Source organism: Rhinoderma darwinii, chromosome 9 (genome assembly GCF_050947455.1).
Source record: "Rhinoderma darwinii isolate aRhiDar2 chromosome 9, aRhiDar2.hap1, whole genome shotgun sequence".
Taxonomy (NCBI): domain Eukaryota; kingdom Metazoa; phylum Chordata; class Amphibia; order Anura; family Rhinodermatidae; genus Rhinoderma; species Rhinoderma darwinii.
This window is the reverse complement of record NC_134695.1, coordinates 54,284,226-54,298,893: the sequence shown is the minus strand read 5'-3', so window position 1 is coordinate 54,298,893 and position 14,668 is coordinate 54,284,226. Positions and strand designations below refer to the sequence as shown.

The 14,668-nt window shown below is 39.6% G+C and overlaps 1 protein-coding gene across 3 annotated transcripts in view; it reads right to left on the bottom strand.

Annotated features, from left to right (window-relative positions):
- The window catches only part of ANO3 (anoctamin 3), a 254,338-nt gene that overhangs the window by 123,164 nt on the left and 116,506 nt on the right, over positions 1 to 14,668 (bottom strand). For all 3 annotated transcript variants that reach the window (XM_075836999.1, XM_075836997.1, XM_075836998.1), the window contains exons 3-4: positions 14,093 to 14,217; positions 12,387 to 12,443 (exon numbers count right to left, since the gene is read on the bottom strand). In XM_075836999.1, the coding sequence (XP_075693114.1) occupies positions 12,387 to 12,443; positions 14,093 to 14,217 (182 nt within the window). The remainder of the gene's footprint in view (positions 1 to 12,386; positions 12,444 to 14,092; positions 14,218 to 14,668) is intronic.

Genomic DNA, 14,668 nt, shown 5'->3' with positions numbered 1-14,668 from the left:
GGGGTATTGGTCAGGAGGTTCCACCTTCGTTTCCCCAATAAACCAGGTCCATCTAGAAAGGGTCCGGTGGCCCCTCATAAAAGGGGGGTACTGTTAAGGATCTGCCAGGCACAGCTTCTGGTATCTACACCCATAGGTAATCAGTCTGCACCTGCTTCTATGTCTGTGAGACTGACTCCGTCTTCCACCACTCAGGATGGCAGGCTTAGGAGTGGGAGAGTCTATCACAGCCTGGCCAGATGGAGCTAGCTCCCGCCCTCTGTCTATTTATACCTGCCTTTCCTGTTCCTCCTTGCTTGTGATTCTTCTTGTTTGGTTTCCTGGCCCTGCTGCAGCTTCTTGATCTATTTGACCCTGCTTCATATTGACCCTGGCTTACTGACTACTCTCCTGCTCTGCGTTTGGTACCTCGTACACTCCTGGTTTGACTCGGCTTGTTCACTACTCTCCTGCTCTGCGTTTGGTACCTCGTACACTCCTGGTTTGACTCGGCTCGTTCACCACTCTTGTTGCTCACGGTGTTGCCGTGGGCATCTGCCCCTTTTCCCTTGCTTCTGTGTACCCTTGTCTGTTTGTCTGTCGTGCACTTATTGAGCGTAGGGACCGTCGCCCAGTTGTACCCCGTCGACTAGGGTGCGTCGTTGCAAGTAGGCAGGGACTGAGTGGCGGGTAGATTAGGGCTCACTTGTTTGTTGCCTTACCCCTATCATTACAGCACTATTATTTTCTTTGCCCTTGTGTCATAGTATAATTGAAAATTGTAGTGAGCGACATAGACATATTGCTACATAATCAAGACTATCAGATTCTTTAGTCTGTAAAAGGTATCAGGTGGCCACCACGATAACCCGTTGAGGTGTTCTTCTCACACAAGAGGTCTGGGACACCACCAAGCATGGTGGAACTGATCCACTATTCTGTGAAAGGTAGCAGGTGGTAAGGAACCACAGAGATGCTAAGACTGTCTCCCATCAGCGCTAGTGTTGGTCACATCTTACTTGGGCACACCTAGATCTTGGGTCTTCATTGGGATTTAGACCAAGAGACTTGTTGGGTTTCAACGTAAAACAGCTGAAGCAAAAACAGCATAGATGATAGAATAGGCATTATGATAGATGATAGAATAGGCATTATGTTTGCCCTATTATTTCGGTACATAAAGCCCTTCAATGCCCTGTTTTCACTATTCTAGAATTACATAATATCTTTGTCCGGAATTATGAAGACTTGGCCTCATAGTAACAGCAAGGCACCAAATGCAACCCCAGTGTCAGCTACAAATCAGCTCCCTATTATACAGGCTGTTAAGATTTGTTTCATTACACTTTATGTCCATTCTTTCGAGGTAATGAGTGTGGAATATCTCCAAGCTTGGTCCATCTAATTAATTCCAAGAGCTTGACCTTCATGGTTAGCGGAATATTGTGTTTCCGTGACCTATTTTACAATTCTATGGTCTTTTTTACTTGCTGAAAGTGTATTCCCTTTCATGTCCAGGACATGATTGGCTGTGTTATCACCTTTAGAAATTGCTGCCTGTTAAATGAAAGGAGTAGTAAGCAGACAGCGGAGATTAGACACCTGCGTGAAAGCCAGAACCACAGCTTACCGAACGCTGACTGCCGGCTACTGTTTCATGGCTAAAAGCTTCTATTAATTATCTACTTGTGCTCATTTCTGTGCTGTTATAAGTTGTTCTTGTACATAAGGAAGCATTTATATTTATAATCTGGCAAAAGGCACCACGGGAAATAAACCCGCCAAACCTTTATCTTATCCATGATAGATACAACAATCAGTTTTACAATCCATGACCCCTCTCCCACCCACCAAAATATGTCTTTATCTGTCTGCAAGATAAATAGGGTAAAGGCTGGTAGCCTGGTCTCCCCAGATGTTGCCTTCCCTTTAACTCCTTTCTACCGCAGCCAGTTTTGATTTGAGTTTTTTCCTCCTCACATTTCTAGTAACATAACTTTTTTGGTTTAAATTCCCCAAAGTTTCAAACTCGGCGAAATACGAATCTTTTGGGGTTTGGGCTGCACAAATAGATTAGAAAAAGGTAGAAGGGAGAAGAAGAAATAAAATAAATTAATACTCACCGTCCCTCCTATAGCGACACATCCCTGCCGGTCTCCTGAGATTACATCAGTTTGCCCTATGTGACCGCAGCTGCGACACGTCCCTGGCCGCCTCCTGAGATGATGTTGTTTTGTCCCATGTGAACGCTGCAGTCAATCACAGGCAGCAGTCACATGGGACAAAACTACGTCATCTCAGGAGTCTGCCATGGACGTGTCGCAGCATCTGTCACATAGTACAAAACTGCATCATCTCAGAAGACCGGCAGGGAAGTGTCGCGATGGGAGCCCAGGGGAGGTGAGTAGGGTATTTTTTTTATTTTAAGGGTGGAATTGCAAGTGCTCCGATTGACCTGTTTGACTCTACTAGGAATGAACCCAACTTAGATACAGTTCTAGAAGACATCACACATCAGAGAGACAGACTGTGCAATGGGGGCACTTGTGATTTGCTGCAAATTTATTTGGACTGAATTGAATTGGACAGCTGATTTGATAGAATAAGCCCTATAAAAAAATAATCGGGAAATTTACTCATCTCTCACCACTCTTTCAAGTCAAATGCCAAGCCCAAGGTTCTCTCTCCAAACCCCATCTGTCCCTAACTCCAAACAAGGCTTGTCTCTACTTTGTGAGCGGATTTTATAGTGAAGTTTCACCTTTGAAGCTGTTAATAACGTACTGGGAAACCGCTTTCCTATCCATTTTCTAAGATAATAATAATAATAATAATAATAATAATTCCTATTATTAGAACTCTGCTGTTCTGGTGCTAAAGTTACCCAGTATACAGTAATGCTGGGAGTATTTTAATGCTTACCCTGCAGACAGAAGTGGAACTTTAAAGGGGTTTTCCAGTCCCATAAAATTGATGGCCTATCCTCAGGATAGGCTATAAATACGTGATAGGTCGGGGTCCATCTCCTGGTACCCCCGCTGATCAGCTGTTTTGAATGGGCCTCAGTGCTCATATGGTCGCTTCTTCCCCTTCATTTCCACTTCTCATACTGTAAATCGTGAGCAGTGGAAATGAAGGGGAAGCAGACTTCGGACAAGGGCAGCGGCCCCTTCAAAGCAGCAGATCGGCATAGGAACCTGACCGATCACATCAAGATAGGCCATCAATTTTATGAGACTGGAATGCCCTTTTAAGATTCTGAGCCCCAAATGCACAATCTGTAAAAGGCCCTGCCATCTACCATGTGCAATTTATAATGCTAGTAACCTTTTATGTTGCAAAGGGGCCTTTGAGCCCCCTCAGGCACCAGGGCCCTGGTGTGACTGCTACCTCTGTCTCTGCAGCCATTTCTGGTTCAAAATGTTTTTTTCTTTATTTTCAATTTCATGGTACCTGCTTGTGTTCAGGGATATAGCTAGGGGGAGGTTGGCGGGTTCAGGGTCTCAAGGGTCGGGGATGCAGTGTATAAACAAGTCAATCTTTCAACTGTAAGCTTGGAAAGTCACATTTTTGGTTAGGTGGGGCACCAGACTGAATTTTTGCTCCAGGTGAAGAAAAGTTATGCTTCTGCTATATCTAATCGAATTTATAATCGCTGACCGTTTCTCTCACCGTTCTTTGCATGTCCTGTGTATTTATCTAGCGGCAATACATTTGTATAATAGGGTCATATCTCAGTACATTCTCCCTAATGTGATCAATACTATTTCAGGCCTATAAACCAGAGCAGTTAATTTCATTTTTTAAAAGGTGAATATATAGAGCATTTTATTAAAAAAATTGTGCAATTGATAAGCAATAATCTACAACATGAATGTCTCTGGAAATAGTTGAACTTCATGTTACATTTTCCCTATATCATTATCAGTACAGAGCATTGTTATAAAAATCAGTCCTGGCTTCGCATATAGGAATATCACCCTGTGTCCAGTTCTTGCGTTTATGCCAGATCAGGCACTTAAAGGGGTTTTCTCATTATGATAATTTAAAACCTATATACAAGATATCTCTGCTATCTCCGGCAACCCCATAGAAAGTGAATAGAACGGTGGTCGTGCAAACGCAGTCCCGCTTCATTCAAATAGGGCACTCCGAGATCCTGGCTCTCAGGATCAGTGGGGGTCCCAGCGGTCAGACCCCCAGCGATCAAACATTTATCACCTACCCTGTGGATAGGTGAAAAATTATCGTAATGAGAAAACCTTGGTGGCTGAAAGACTGACGTGACATTACCGTAGGTTTTGTCTCTATTAACATACATCCCAATCGTCTTGGATCGTCCTGTGAAACTGACCTCAAAGGAGAAGGTGTTTCTAATATCTAAAAAATGGCCATATCTGGTGGTTTTGTGGGCGTACTTGGGCGGAACAGGGCAGTCCTTAATAATGTCTGATAGACTGGGACAGATTTACTAATACTATCTAAGTTTTAGACAGTGTAAACTTAGACAGGCAGTCAGAAGTGCCAAATTTATCAAAGTGATGCACACTGTATGATAAACTTGGTCCATTTAGCTAGACATGTTAGGCACTTTTCTTTTCCTTTTACCACCACTTGGTCGGCTTAGTCTACACCATTTTTTTCAGCAATATTTTGGTGACATTTTGGCGCACGACCGCGTATTGTAATGGCCACGGTCACGGACCGCAGCCTTCCCTTACTTGCAAACCACAGACCTCCTCTTATTTCCCAGACCACCCTGGACTATAAAAAGGGACCTGCCCTTCCACTCCTTGCTGAGCATTGTTGTAGTTTTCCCATGTCTGTATTGCAAATGGTCCCTTAGTGTTTTCCTGCTCCCAGGGTTCCCTTGTTGTGCCTCCTATATCCTGCATCCCGTGCTGTGCCTTGTTCCCGAGCCTGTATAGTACCTGAGCCGTGCCTTGCTCCGCCTGCTGGAATACTCCACGTCTGCTGTTGCCTGTCATCCTGGATACCATCCGCCACGTCTGGCGCAACCCACCACCTCCAGCCCCATCCGTGCCAGAGCCCTTGCTGCCATCCGGACTATCCCAGGTACCCTTTTGCCACACTCCTATGATAGACTTTGTGCATAGACTGTGAGTTGGTCAGCTGCCTCTACGCTACGGCAGGGCGGCCCAGTGGGTCCCTTAGATCGTGACAAGTATTTTGAGCTATGCTACGCACTATTAGACCACACCTCTTTACCATTAAGCCTCATCCCCTTCCTCACATTTGTAATAGTAAATCTCCCCCACTGTGTTATGCCTAGTGCAGGGCCTGAATGGGCAGTGCACGACTTCTATCTTTGGTGTATATTACATCTCTGAGTCATGAAATAAATAAAGCTCCTATGGCAGAGAGCAAGTTAATGAGTTTCTATAATTAACATATTACAGTAATACAAAATTATATTGATTTAAATATAGTAATGTAGTTAGGCTATATTGAAATGGGTAGATTTTTAGTGGCTACTTAAAGGAGGCATTATTATTGAGGGCACAGTGGTTGAAGGAGCTGTTATGCAGGGGATGGTGTCTGTCATTGCTTTGCAAACACTGTAGCTATTTTAATTATTCTGCGATCAAGTCAAGCTCAAGTCAAAATAAATATGTGTGTGCTGACAGAGAGTGGGGCTTTCTATTACTTGAGAGGTCAGCAACGTGCTTTAAAAGATAGTGCTGTTTTTTCATCACTATATGGCAGTGTTATAATGTCACTGCAAGGTGGTATTAATCAGTCACTGTTTGGCAGTATTATTTAGCCACGTTGTGATTATATAATTTAGTCACTATATGGCAGTATTAATCAATAACTGTATAGTAGTATTATTTAGTCACTGCATAGTCATACTAAGAAAAAAATTCACCCAAAGCCTATCCCCAGCACATACTGTATAAGTATACTAGAAAATTGGCATAATTTGCCTTTGGTGTGTGTTTTAATTAAATTCTCATCTGTTGCCCTGTAAGACCTGTCAGCAGCATCTAGTCTGTAGTAGATACTAACGGTCATAACTTCCAGGGTAGCAGGCATAACAACTGCTATGGGGCCAAATGTTCAAGGGGGTCCATGTTCACTCATAGGAGAAGTGCAGTTAGTGGGTACTGTGTATAATGGAAAGTAAATGGGGCAGTGGGAAATTGAATGCAGATGACAGAAAGACCAAGGAACATAAGAAAAGGCATAGGAGACAGAGTGGGGACTTAGTGGAGAGGGGGCCCATTCCAAGGTTTACTATAGTTCATCCCTGGATGCTAGTATAAACTGAAAGGTTTGTAGGGTTGCCATCAATTTGACTTTTTTTTTCACTTTGGTACTACAGTATATAATGTGGAATTATATCATTATGTTTAAGAAATTCTACAACACATTTATCAAGACAATTTTGTTGCATTTTTTTAATATATATTTATAATATATAATCTTCTATAAAACACTTCAGAAACAACCCAAACCTTTGATTAGAACAATCTATTCAAATTTGAAGCTAAGAGCTGAATGATAGAACTTCACAGTATAGAAAATGACATACACTTCAAATTGCTCTTAAAAAAGACAATTCTTTTAGATGCAAATTTACATGTTTATCATAAAGGCAACACATTGAGACTTCTGACAGTCTACATCATTAAGGTTATTTCTTAATCATTTCTTGGTACACTAAATAGTTAACATGTAAAAAACATTACAACATAATATATTCAGAAGCAACTCCTATATATTATAACTAATAATATAATTTCTATACACTATGAGAATTGATTAGTTCACATGATTTACGAATTAAAAATACTATCAAAAAATAAAAATGTAATTTTATTATTATTTTTAATTAGCTTGTAAATATATTTAATTTTATTTTTTTATATATCATAGTAAATTATGACTATATTATTTTACATTATATAATGAATATATTAAATAATCTAATCTATATTTAAAAAAGTGAAGTGAATTATATATAGATTGTAAATTATATATCTTATATTATTAGGAATTGTTATTATTTTTTATTTTACCTATGTTCCCTGTGTGTGCTTAAAGTATTAATAAAAAAATATATATATACAAATGTATAAATTATAAACCCATAAATATTCAAAATCTCTCTATTAATATACATTTTTATTAACTGTTATATTAACTCTTGTACCATATGAATATATAAAAAAAAAAAATTTGATAAAAAAAAGTATAAAAATTGGTAGATGCAAAAGTATTTTTTCAGACAACCAAAATTATTTCATGGCATAATCAATGACGTATTACAAATCACTGGGGCAGGTTTCATACCCTAGTCAATATCACATAAATGTATATCTGAAAAGTAATAGCATTATATAAAATATATATGCATATAAAATAAAAACATAAAATTAACAAATAATAGATATAGTTAAAATAATGTCTACTGTATCATATTAGTTACAGAAACGTGTATAAAAGGCTGTCCTACCATGTCATTCATATCCAGTGACTCAATGCTTCTATCCGGAAAAGCAGGGAGATTTGTAAATGTTCCAAGCAGGTGAATCACCTTCCAACTAACCACAGAGACACCGCTGTTTTATCCACAGCCATGAGACGGCTGCACCATTAACTTGATGGTAGGTTTGGACAATTGACTGCAATGGGATTCGCAGAGCATTTCTCTCCATCCCCAGAGATGCATTTATTTATCCAGCATACCTTTCTAATGGACACAGAACGTATATGAGCTATTACTACAAGTATGGAATACGGGGTTCACAAGCCTAAGTAAACATTAATATCTAATTTGTTCTAGTGTAGGCCTTCTGGAACGTGTTTTAGATATACGTGCTGGACGCATTGTGATTATAAAATGTCAGCCTTCTTATCTCTTCCCTTCAGGATTTTATACAAGGAGTATTTAGCAGTTCATTTTTATGGGTTTAATACAATTTATGTGACGTCTTAATAAGTAAGATCCTTAGGGTGTAGTCAGAGTTGGAAAACAGAGCATTAGGGATTGCAGACATGGGACAGGGAAAAGGTTACCAGGGTAATGTCAGGCTACAACATCCAGTGGCTTACTTTACTTTATCTTTATATTTAGTGCATATTGAATGTTTTCTTCTTATCAGGCAGGGATTAGACAGGGAAGAGAGGGGTGTAACGGGGAGATGTCTTCACTGTTTTTAAATGACCCCCTACTATTTGCCCTATTATGGCATATCGACATCATACATGGATGTCCACCAATTGGAAGCAGAGACCCTCTACAAAAATCAGTTCTTGCTCTGACGGACTCAGACCATCAATGTCTTACAAAGGCGACCATTCTTTATGCATGGCTGGTAGATAATACTACATTTCCCCCGCATAGCTAGCCGGAGATTTCCCGAGGATTTCTGAAGCTAGCCTTCGTGATGAGACAACCCCTTTCAACTTACAATCACATTGGAAATGTTAAGAGTTTTGAATGTGATTGTAATTGGAATATTAATATAATTATATCTTTATGAGAGAATTGCTGTGTATACAATTCCCTTATATACTTATATTATGTAATATCCACTGACTTGGGATGACCTTTGATTTCACACTATCCTTCAGACCACACATCCAAACCCTTATCGCCTCCTGCCCTCTCCAAAAAAATTCTGGAATTCACTCTTTCCTGAGTCAACAAAAATTCTTGTACATGTTTTATCATCTCCGGCCTAGATTCTCTGTGGCCTCTTGTCTTACATTCTTGCAACTCCTTTTAATGTGACCAGGGCCTTAGAATAGAAATAAAAATAATGACAGCCGGGAAGGTCTCTAGAACAGTGGTGGCCAGAAAGTAGATCGTAATCTACTGGTGGATCTCAGAGTGGAGATCAGAAGACCTTGATCTGAGGCCCCCGGGCTTTCCTCTTGTTGGCATCAATACAGAAGAGGGAAAACATGTGCCTGACCCTGGTCTCCTAGTAGATCGCTCAACATAAACTTCACAAAAAGCACAAAAAGTAGATCCCATAATGAGAAAGTTTGGCCACTTCTGCTCTAGAAGTAGCATTCCATCTACTTGACCTTCACTACAACTGTCTCCCTGGATGCATGTGAAAACTGCGTGAAAATGTTTGTTTTTTTAAATCAAGCCACAGGACACCTTTTATTTTTTAACTTAAAGGGATTTCCCACCTTATAAATTTGCGATAAATTTACCATAGACTTTAATGAAGAGAGCAAAATCATGGATATCTCTCCATTAAGTCTCCCTTTTGATAAAACTGTTACCTGCCCCCTCGTAATCCAGAACAGGGGTCTAGTGAACTCTGTTCTCCTAGTATGTAGGGGTCCCAGAAGTGGGAGCCCCACCAATCAGGCATTTAAGGTATTTTGTGTGGATATGCCATAAATGTGTACATTGGAACAACCTTTCTAATTGACAATAGATTGATGTACTTAAATGCTCTGCACATCTTAATCAGTGTTCCCTATAAGGTTCGCGGCTGCGCACACCTTCCATGGTCCCTCCGCTCACTAATGTTTAAATCCTGCGCACTGTCACGGGCGACGGGGGGATGTAGTGGCGTCGCTAGCACTAGAGGGAGCTCCAGTGCTAGGGTAGCCAAATTCACTTGTATCTGCGTCCTCAGGACCCAAATAAAAACTAATACTATAGGCTGCAGGCCACGTTAGGCCTGCAGCCTATAAGGCGCTGGGAAGACTGCCAGCACAGGCCGGCGTGATGACGTCAATACATTTACGATGGTCTGTGCATGCATCCCACCCAACAAGGCAGTGCAGCGCTCCGTCCATTGCGGGAACGGGGCAAGGTAAGTACAATATTATATTTATTTTTGGGGGGGGGACTGTGTGGCAATATATACACAGGGGATTGCTGTGTAGCACTATATACAAGGGGGCTGTGTGGCAGCATATACACAGGGGGGAGCTGTGTGGCAGTATATATAAGGTGGACTGTGTGGCAGTATATACAAGGGGGGACTGTGTGGCAGTATTTACAAAGGGGGTTGTGTGACAGTATATACAAGGGGGGCTGTGTGGCAGTATATACAAGGGGGAGCTGTGTGGCAGTATATACAAGGGGGAGCTGTGTGGCAGTATATACAAGGGGGGGCGGGGTGGCAGTATATACAAGGGGGAGCTGTGTGGCAGTATATACAAGGGGGAGCTGTGTGGCAGTATATACAAGGGGGTGCTGTGTGGCAGTATATATAAGGGGGGCTGTGTAGCACTATATACAAGGGGGGCTGTAGGGCAGTATATACATGGGTGGGGGGAGCTGTATGGCAGTATATACAAGGGGGGGCTGTGTGGCAGTATATACAAGGGGGCTGTGTGGCACTATATACAAGGGAGGCTGTGTGGCAGTATATACAAGGGGGGCTGTGTGTGTGAAGCTTTACATAGCCTTTAACCATATGCTCTAAGTCAGCTACAGACTTTGTTTTAACCTGTTAGTGACCGGCCCATAGTGTTTTTACGTCGGTCACTAACGGGCTTTATTCCGATGCAATAGACTTTTTACGTCGCTGCATCGGAATAAGTAAACAGAGCAGGGAGCGGTCAAATCTCCCTGCTCTCAACTGCCAGAGGTAGCTGAGGGCTGGGGGCATCCCTGCTTGACCGGGTGAGATCGATATTAGTATCGATCTCACCCGTTTAACCCTTCAGATGCGGTGCTGAATAGCGTGCACCGCATCTGAGTGGTTTTGGAGAGAGGGAGGGAGCACCCTCTCATCTCACTGACACCCGGCGATAAAATCGCTGAGTGTCTGTGTCTCCGATGGCAGCCGGGGGCCTAATAAAGGCCCCCAGGTCTGCCTGTCGTGAATGCCTGCTAGATCATGCCTCTGGCATGACCTAGCAGATGCCTGTCCGTTTTGCACGGACAGGCATAATACACTGCAATACAGAAGTATTGCAGTGTATTATAAATACGATCGGATAATCGCATAGTGAAGTCCCCTAGTGGGACTAGTAAAAAAGTGCAAAAAAAAGTTTAATAAAAAGTGAAAAAAAAAAATAAAAAAAATAAGAAAAACCCACTTTTCTCCCTTACAAACTGCTTTGTTATTAAAAAACAAAATAAAGTAAAAAAGTTACACATATTTGGTATTGCCGCGTCCGTAACGACCCGACTATAAACTTATTACATCATTTAACCCGCACGGTGAACGTCGTAAAAAATAAAATAAAAAACCAAAATTGCTGTTTTCTTTGAATCCAGCCTTAAAAAAAATGTGATAAAAAGTGATCAAAAAGTCGCATCTACTCCAAAATGGTACCGATAAAAACTAAAAGTCGTTCCGCAAAAAAAAGCCCTCCTACAATTGCATCGGCGAAAAAATAAAAACGTTACGGCTCTTCAAATATGGAGACACAAAAACAAATAATTTTGAAAAAAAAGTGTTTTCACTGTGTAAAAGTAGTAAAACATATAAAAAATATACAAATTTGGTATCGTTGCAATCGCAACAACCCACTGAATAAAGTTATTGTGTTATTTCTACCACACGGTAGACGGCGTAAATTTAGGACACAAAAAATTGTGGCGAAATTGCTGTTTTTTTTCTACTCCCCCCTCCCAAAAAAAGTTTATAAAAGTTAATCAATAAATTCTATGTACCCCAAAATGGTGCTATTAAAAATTACAACTTGTCCAAAAAAAAAACAAGACCTTATACAGCTATGTTGACGCAAAAATGAAAAGGCTATAGCTCTTTGAATGTGACGATGGAAAAACTTAAAAAATGGCTTTGTCATTAAGGTCTAAAATAGGCTGGTCATTAAGGGGTTAAAGCTGTCATATCTTCCACTGGTTAAGTGCTTCCGATACTATACAACGTATGTGCAAGCTCAGCTCATCCTAACAGAAGCCAAGCAAATGTCTTTAAAGTGTAATGAGGTCAAAGTCTGCTGTGCTTTGCCATTGGAATGGACTCTATTATTCCACTTACAGCAGAATATGTATTTTTTCCTTTAAATGAGTAATGGATGAATATTATTTCTCAGTAATAGTAGGACTGTGGAGGAAATATTCCATGAACTGATCAGCAGAATACTGTAAATGCAGAAACATCTCTTCCATTAAACATATATAAATCAATGCACAGCTTCACCTCTGTATTGATATGAATAACAGACAGTTCATTGTGTATGAGATAAACAAGTGCTTACATTGGTGAGGGAGGGTCTCACAGCTGAGTTATTGCACCCACATAAATCACTGATACATGGCTGGACACTACCACAGAATTACTGAACATCGTTCTGACAAACCTAAACATTGACAGGTCATCCTGGGAAAACACTCAGTCAATAAAACTAATAATAATAATGTACCGGAATTTACAGCAATATAAACACCTGGAGGCTAATAGAACAATATAATAGAAAATAATTCATACCGGTTTTGTGTGTGTCGGGAATTTTAGCTTTTCTCTATTCGTTAAATCTTCTTTACACTAAAAAAGAAATGAGAATGTTATTAATACAGGTAATTCTATCTATCTATCTATCTATCTATCTATCTATCTATCTATCTATCTATCTATCTATCTATCTATCTATCTATCTATCTATCTATCTATCTATCTATCTATCTATCTATCTATCTCATATCTATCTATCTATCTATCTATCTATCTATCTATCTATCTATCTATCTATCTATCTATCTATCTATCTATCTATCTATCTATCTATCTCTCTCTCTCTCTCTCTCTCTCTCTCTCTCTCTATCTATCTATCTATCTATCTATCTATCTATCTATCTATCTATCTATCTACCTATCTATCTATCTATCTATCTATCTATCTATCTATCTATCTATCTATCTATCTATCTATCTATCTATCTCATATCTATCTATCTATCTCATATCTCTCTATCTATCTATCTATCTATCTATCTATCTATCTATCTATCTATCTATCTATCTATCTATCTATCTATCTATCTATCTATCTCATATCTATCTATCTATCTATCTATCTATCTATCTATCTATCTATCTATCTATCTATCTATCTATCTATCTATCTATCTATCTATCTATCTATCTCATATCTATCTATCTCATATCTATCTATCTCATATCTATCTATCTCATATCTATCTATCTATCTATCTATCTATCTATCTATCTATCTATCTATCTATCTATCTATCTATCTATCTATCTATCTATCTATCTATCTATCTATCTATCTATCTCATATCTATCTATCTATCTATCTATCTATCTATCTATCTATCTATCTATCTATCTATCTATCTATCTATCTATCTATCTATCTATCTATCTATCTATCTCATATCTATCTATCTATCTATCTATCTATCTATCTATCTATCTATCTATCTATCTATCTATCTATCTATCTATCTATCTATCTATCTATCTATCTATCTATCTATCTATCTATCATCTTTTACCCATTTTAGGGCCCGAAGGATACAAAGTAAAATCTATTAACAGTGACAGCTCTAAGGGTCAGTTCACACAGAGTTTGAAACTGATTTTGAAGCAGAAACCGCGTCAGAAACAGAGCCAAAAAATGGCCTAAATCGCCCACCATTGATCTATATGGGAGGCCGAGGCACTTTTTTTTAACCGGACAGCTTTGACTGCTTGCAGGAAAATCTTCTCTTGCTGCGGTTTCGGTTTCAGCCTCTGATCTTCATTGAATCAATGGGATGCCAGGAAAAACCTGTGACGCTCATTTCTGAGGGTTTTTTGCAGCGTTTTTTGCACGCGGTCCTTGCATTAGCTTCAATGGCCGTGGGTGAAAAATGCAGCGAAAAAACATTCAAATATACATGCAGGCAGTTTAAAATCTGCCTCAAAATTCCTAAAGGACTTCTGAGGCAGATTTTTCTGCCTGTAAAAAAAACTCAGTGTGAACAGGGCCTAAGAAAAATCTTGAGGTGATAAGTTTTACAAGTCTCGCTGAGTTTATATAAAGATATTGCAATGAAATGAGCTGCCTGAAGAGCATCTGACTCCCTTATAATCATGCGGTGATGGAATTGATTGTTATCTGTACATAGCTTGTGTACAGAATGTAAAACTTCCACACATATTGATTGGGGACGGAGATTCTGGATTACCTTTTGAGATTTCCGAGAGACTTGTTTTTGTCTGTTAAGTTTGTGCTGAATGAGCAGAGATTGATCCGTGCGGCAGTCGTACGTTCCATGTTCTGAGTCATCTGTATATGTATCTCTTGTAGAATCTGAATAGGGAACACATTTTTAATATGTTATCATAGTAAAATGAAGGGGTCGGCCACGATTAGAAAAAAAATCTGCTTTTTTTCCCCAGAAACAGCACGACAGCAGATCTGGTATTACAAATCAAACCCATTCACTTGAATACCAGACACAGCCCATGGACAAAAGAAAGGCAGCCATGTTTTTTTTTTCTAATCTCATTCAACCCTTTTATGTTTCCTGGTGACATAAAATGAACATAAATATAAACTTTCATACATATATGGCCTATTTCAGACGGTTGTAATACAGCCACATTTTAGGGATCATATTACGGTCGAAGCACACGGACCCTCTTCGACGGACCAAAATAATATCACCATAGAACCCTAGTCTCCTTTACCATAAAAACTTAATTTTTTATTTTAATTATCTACAAGTTTCTGTAAGGAATATGATATTTTCTTTGTCCAT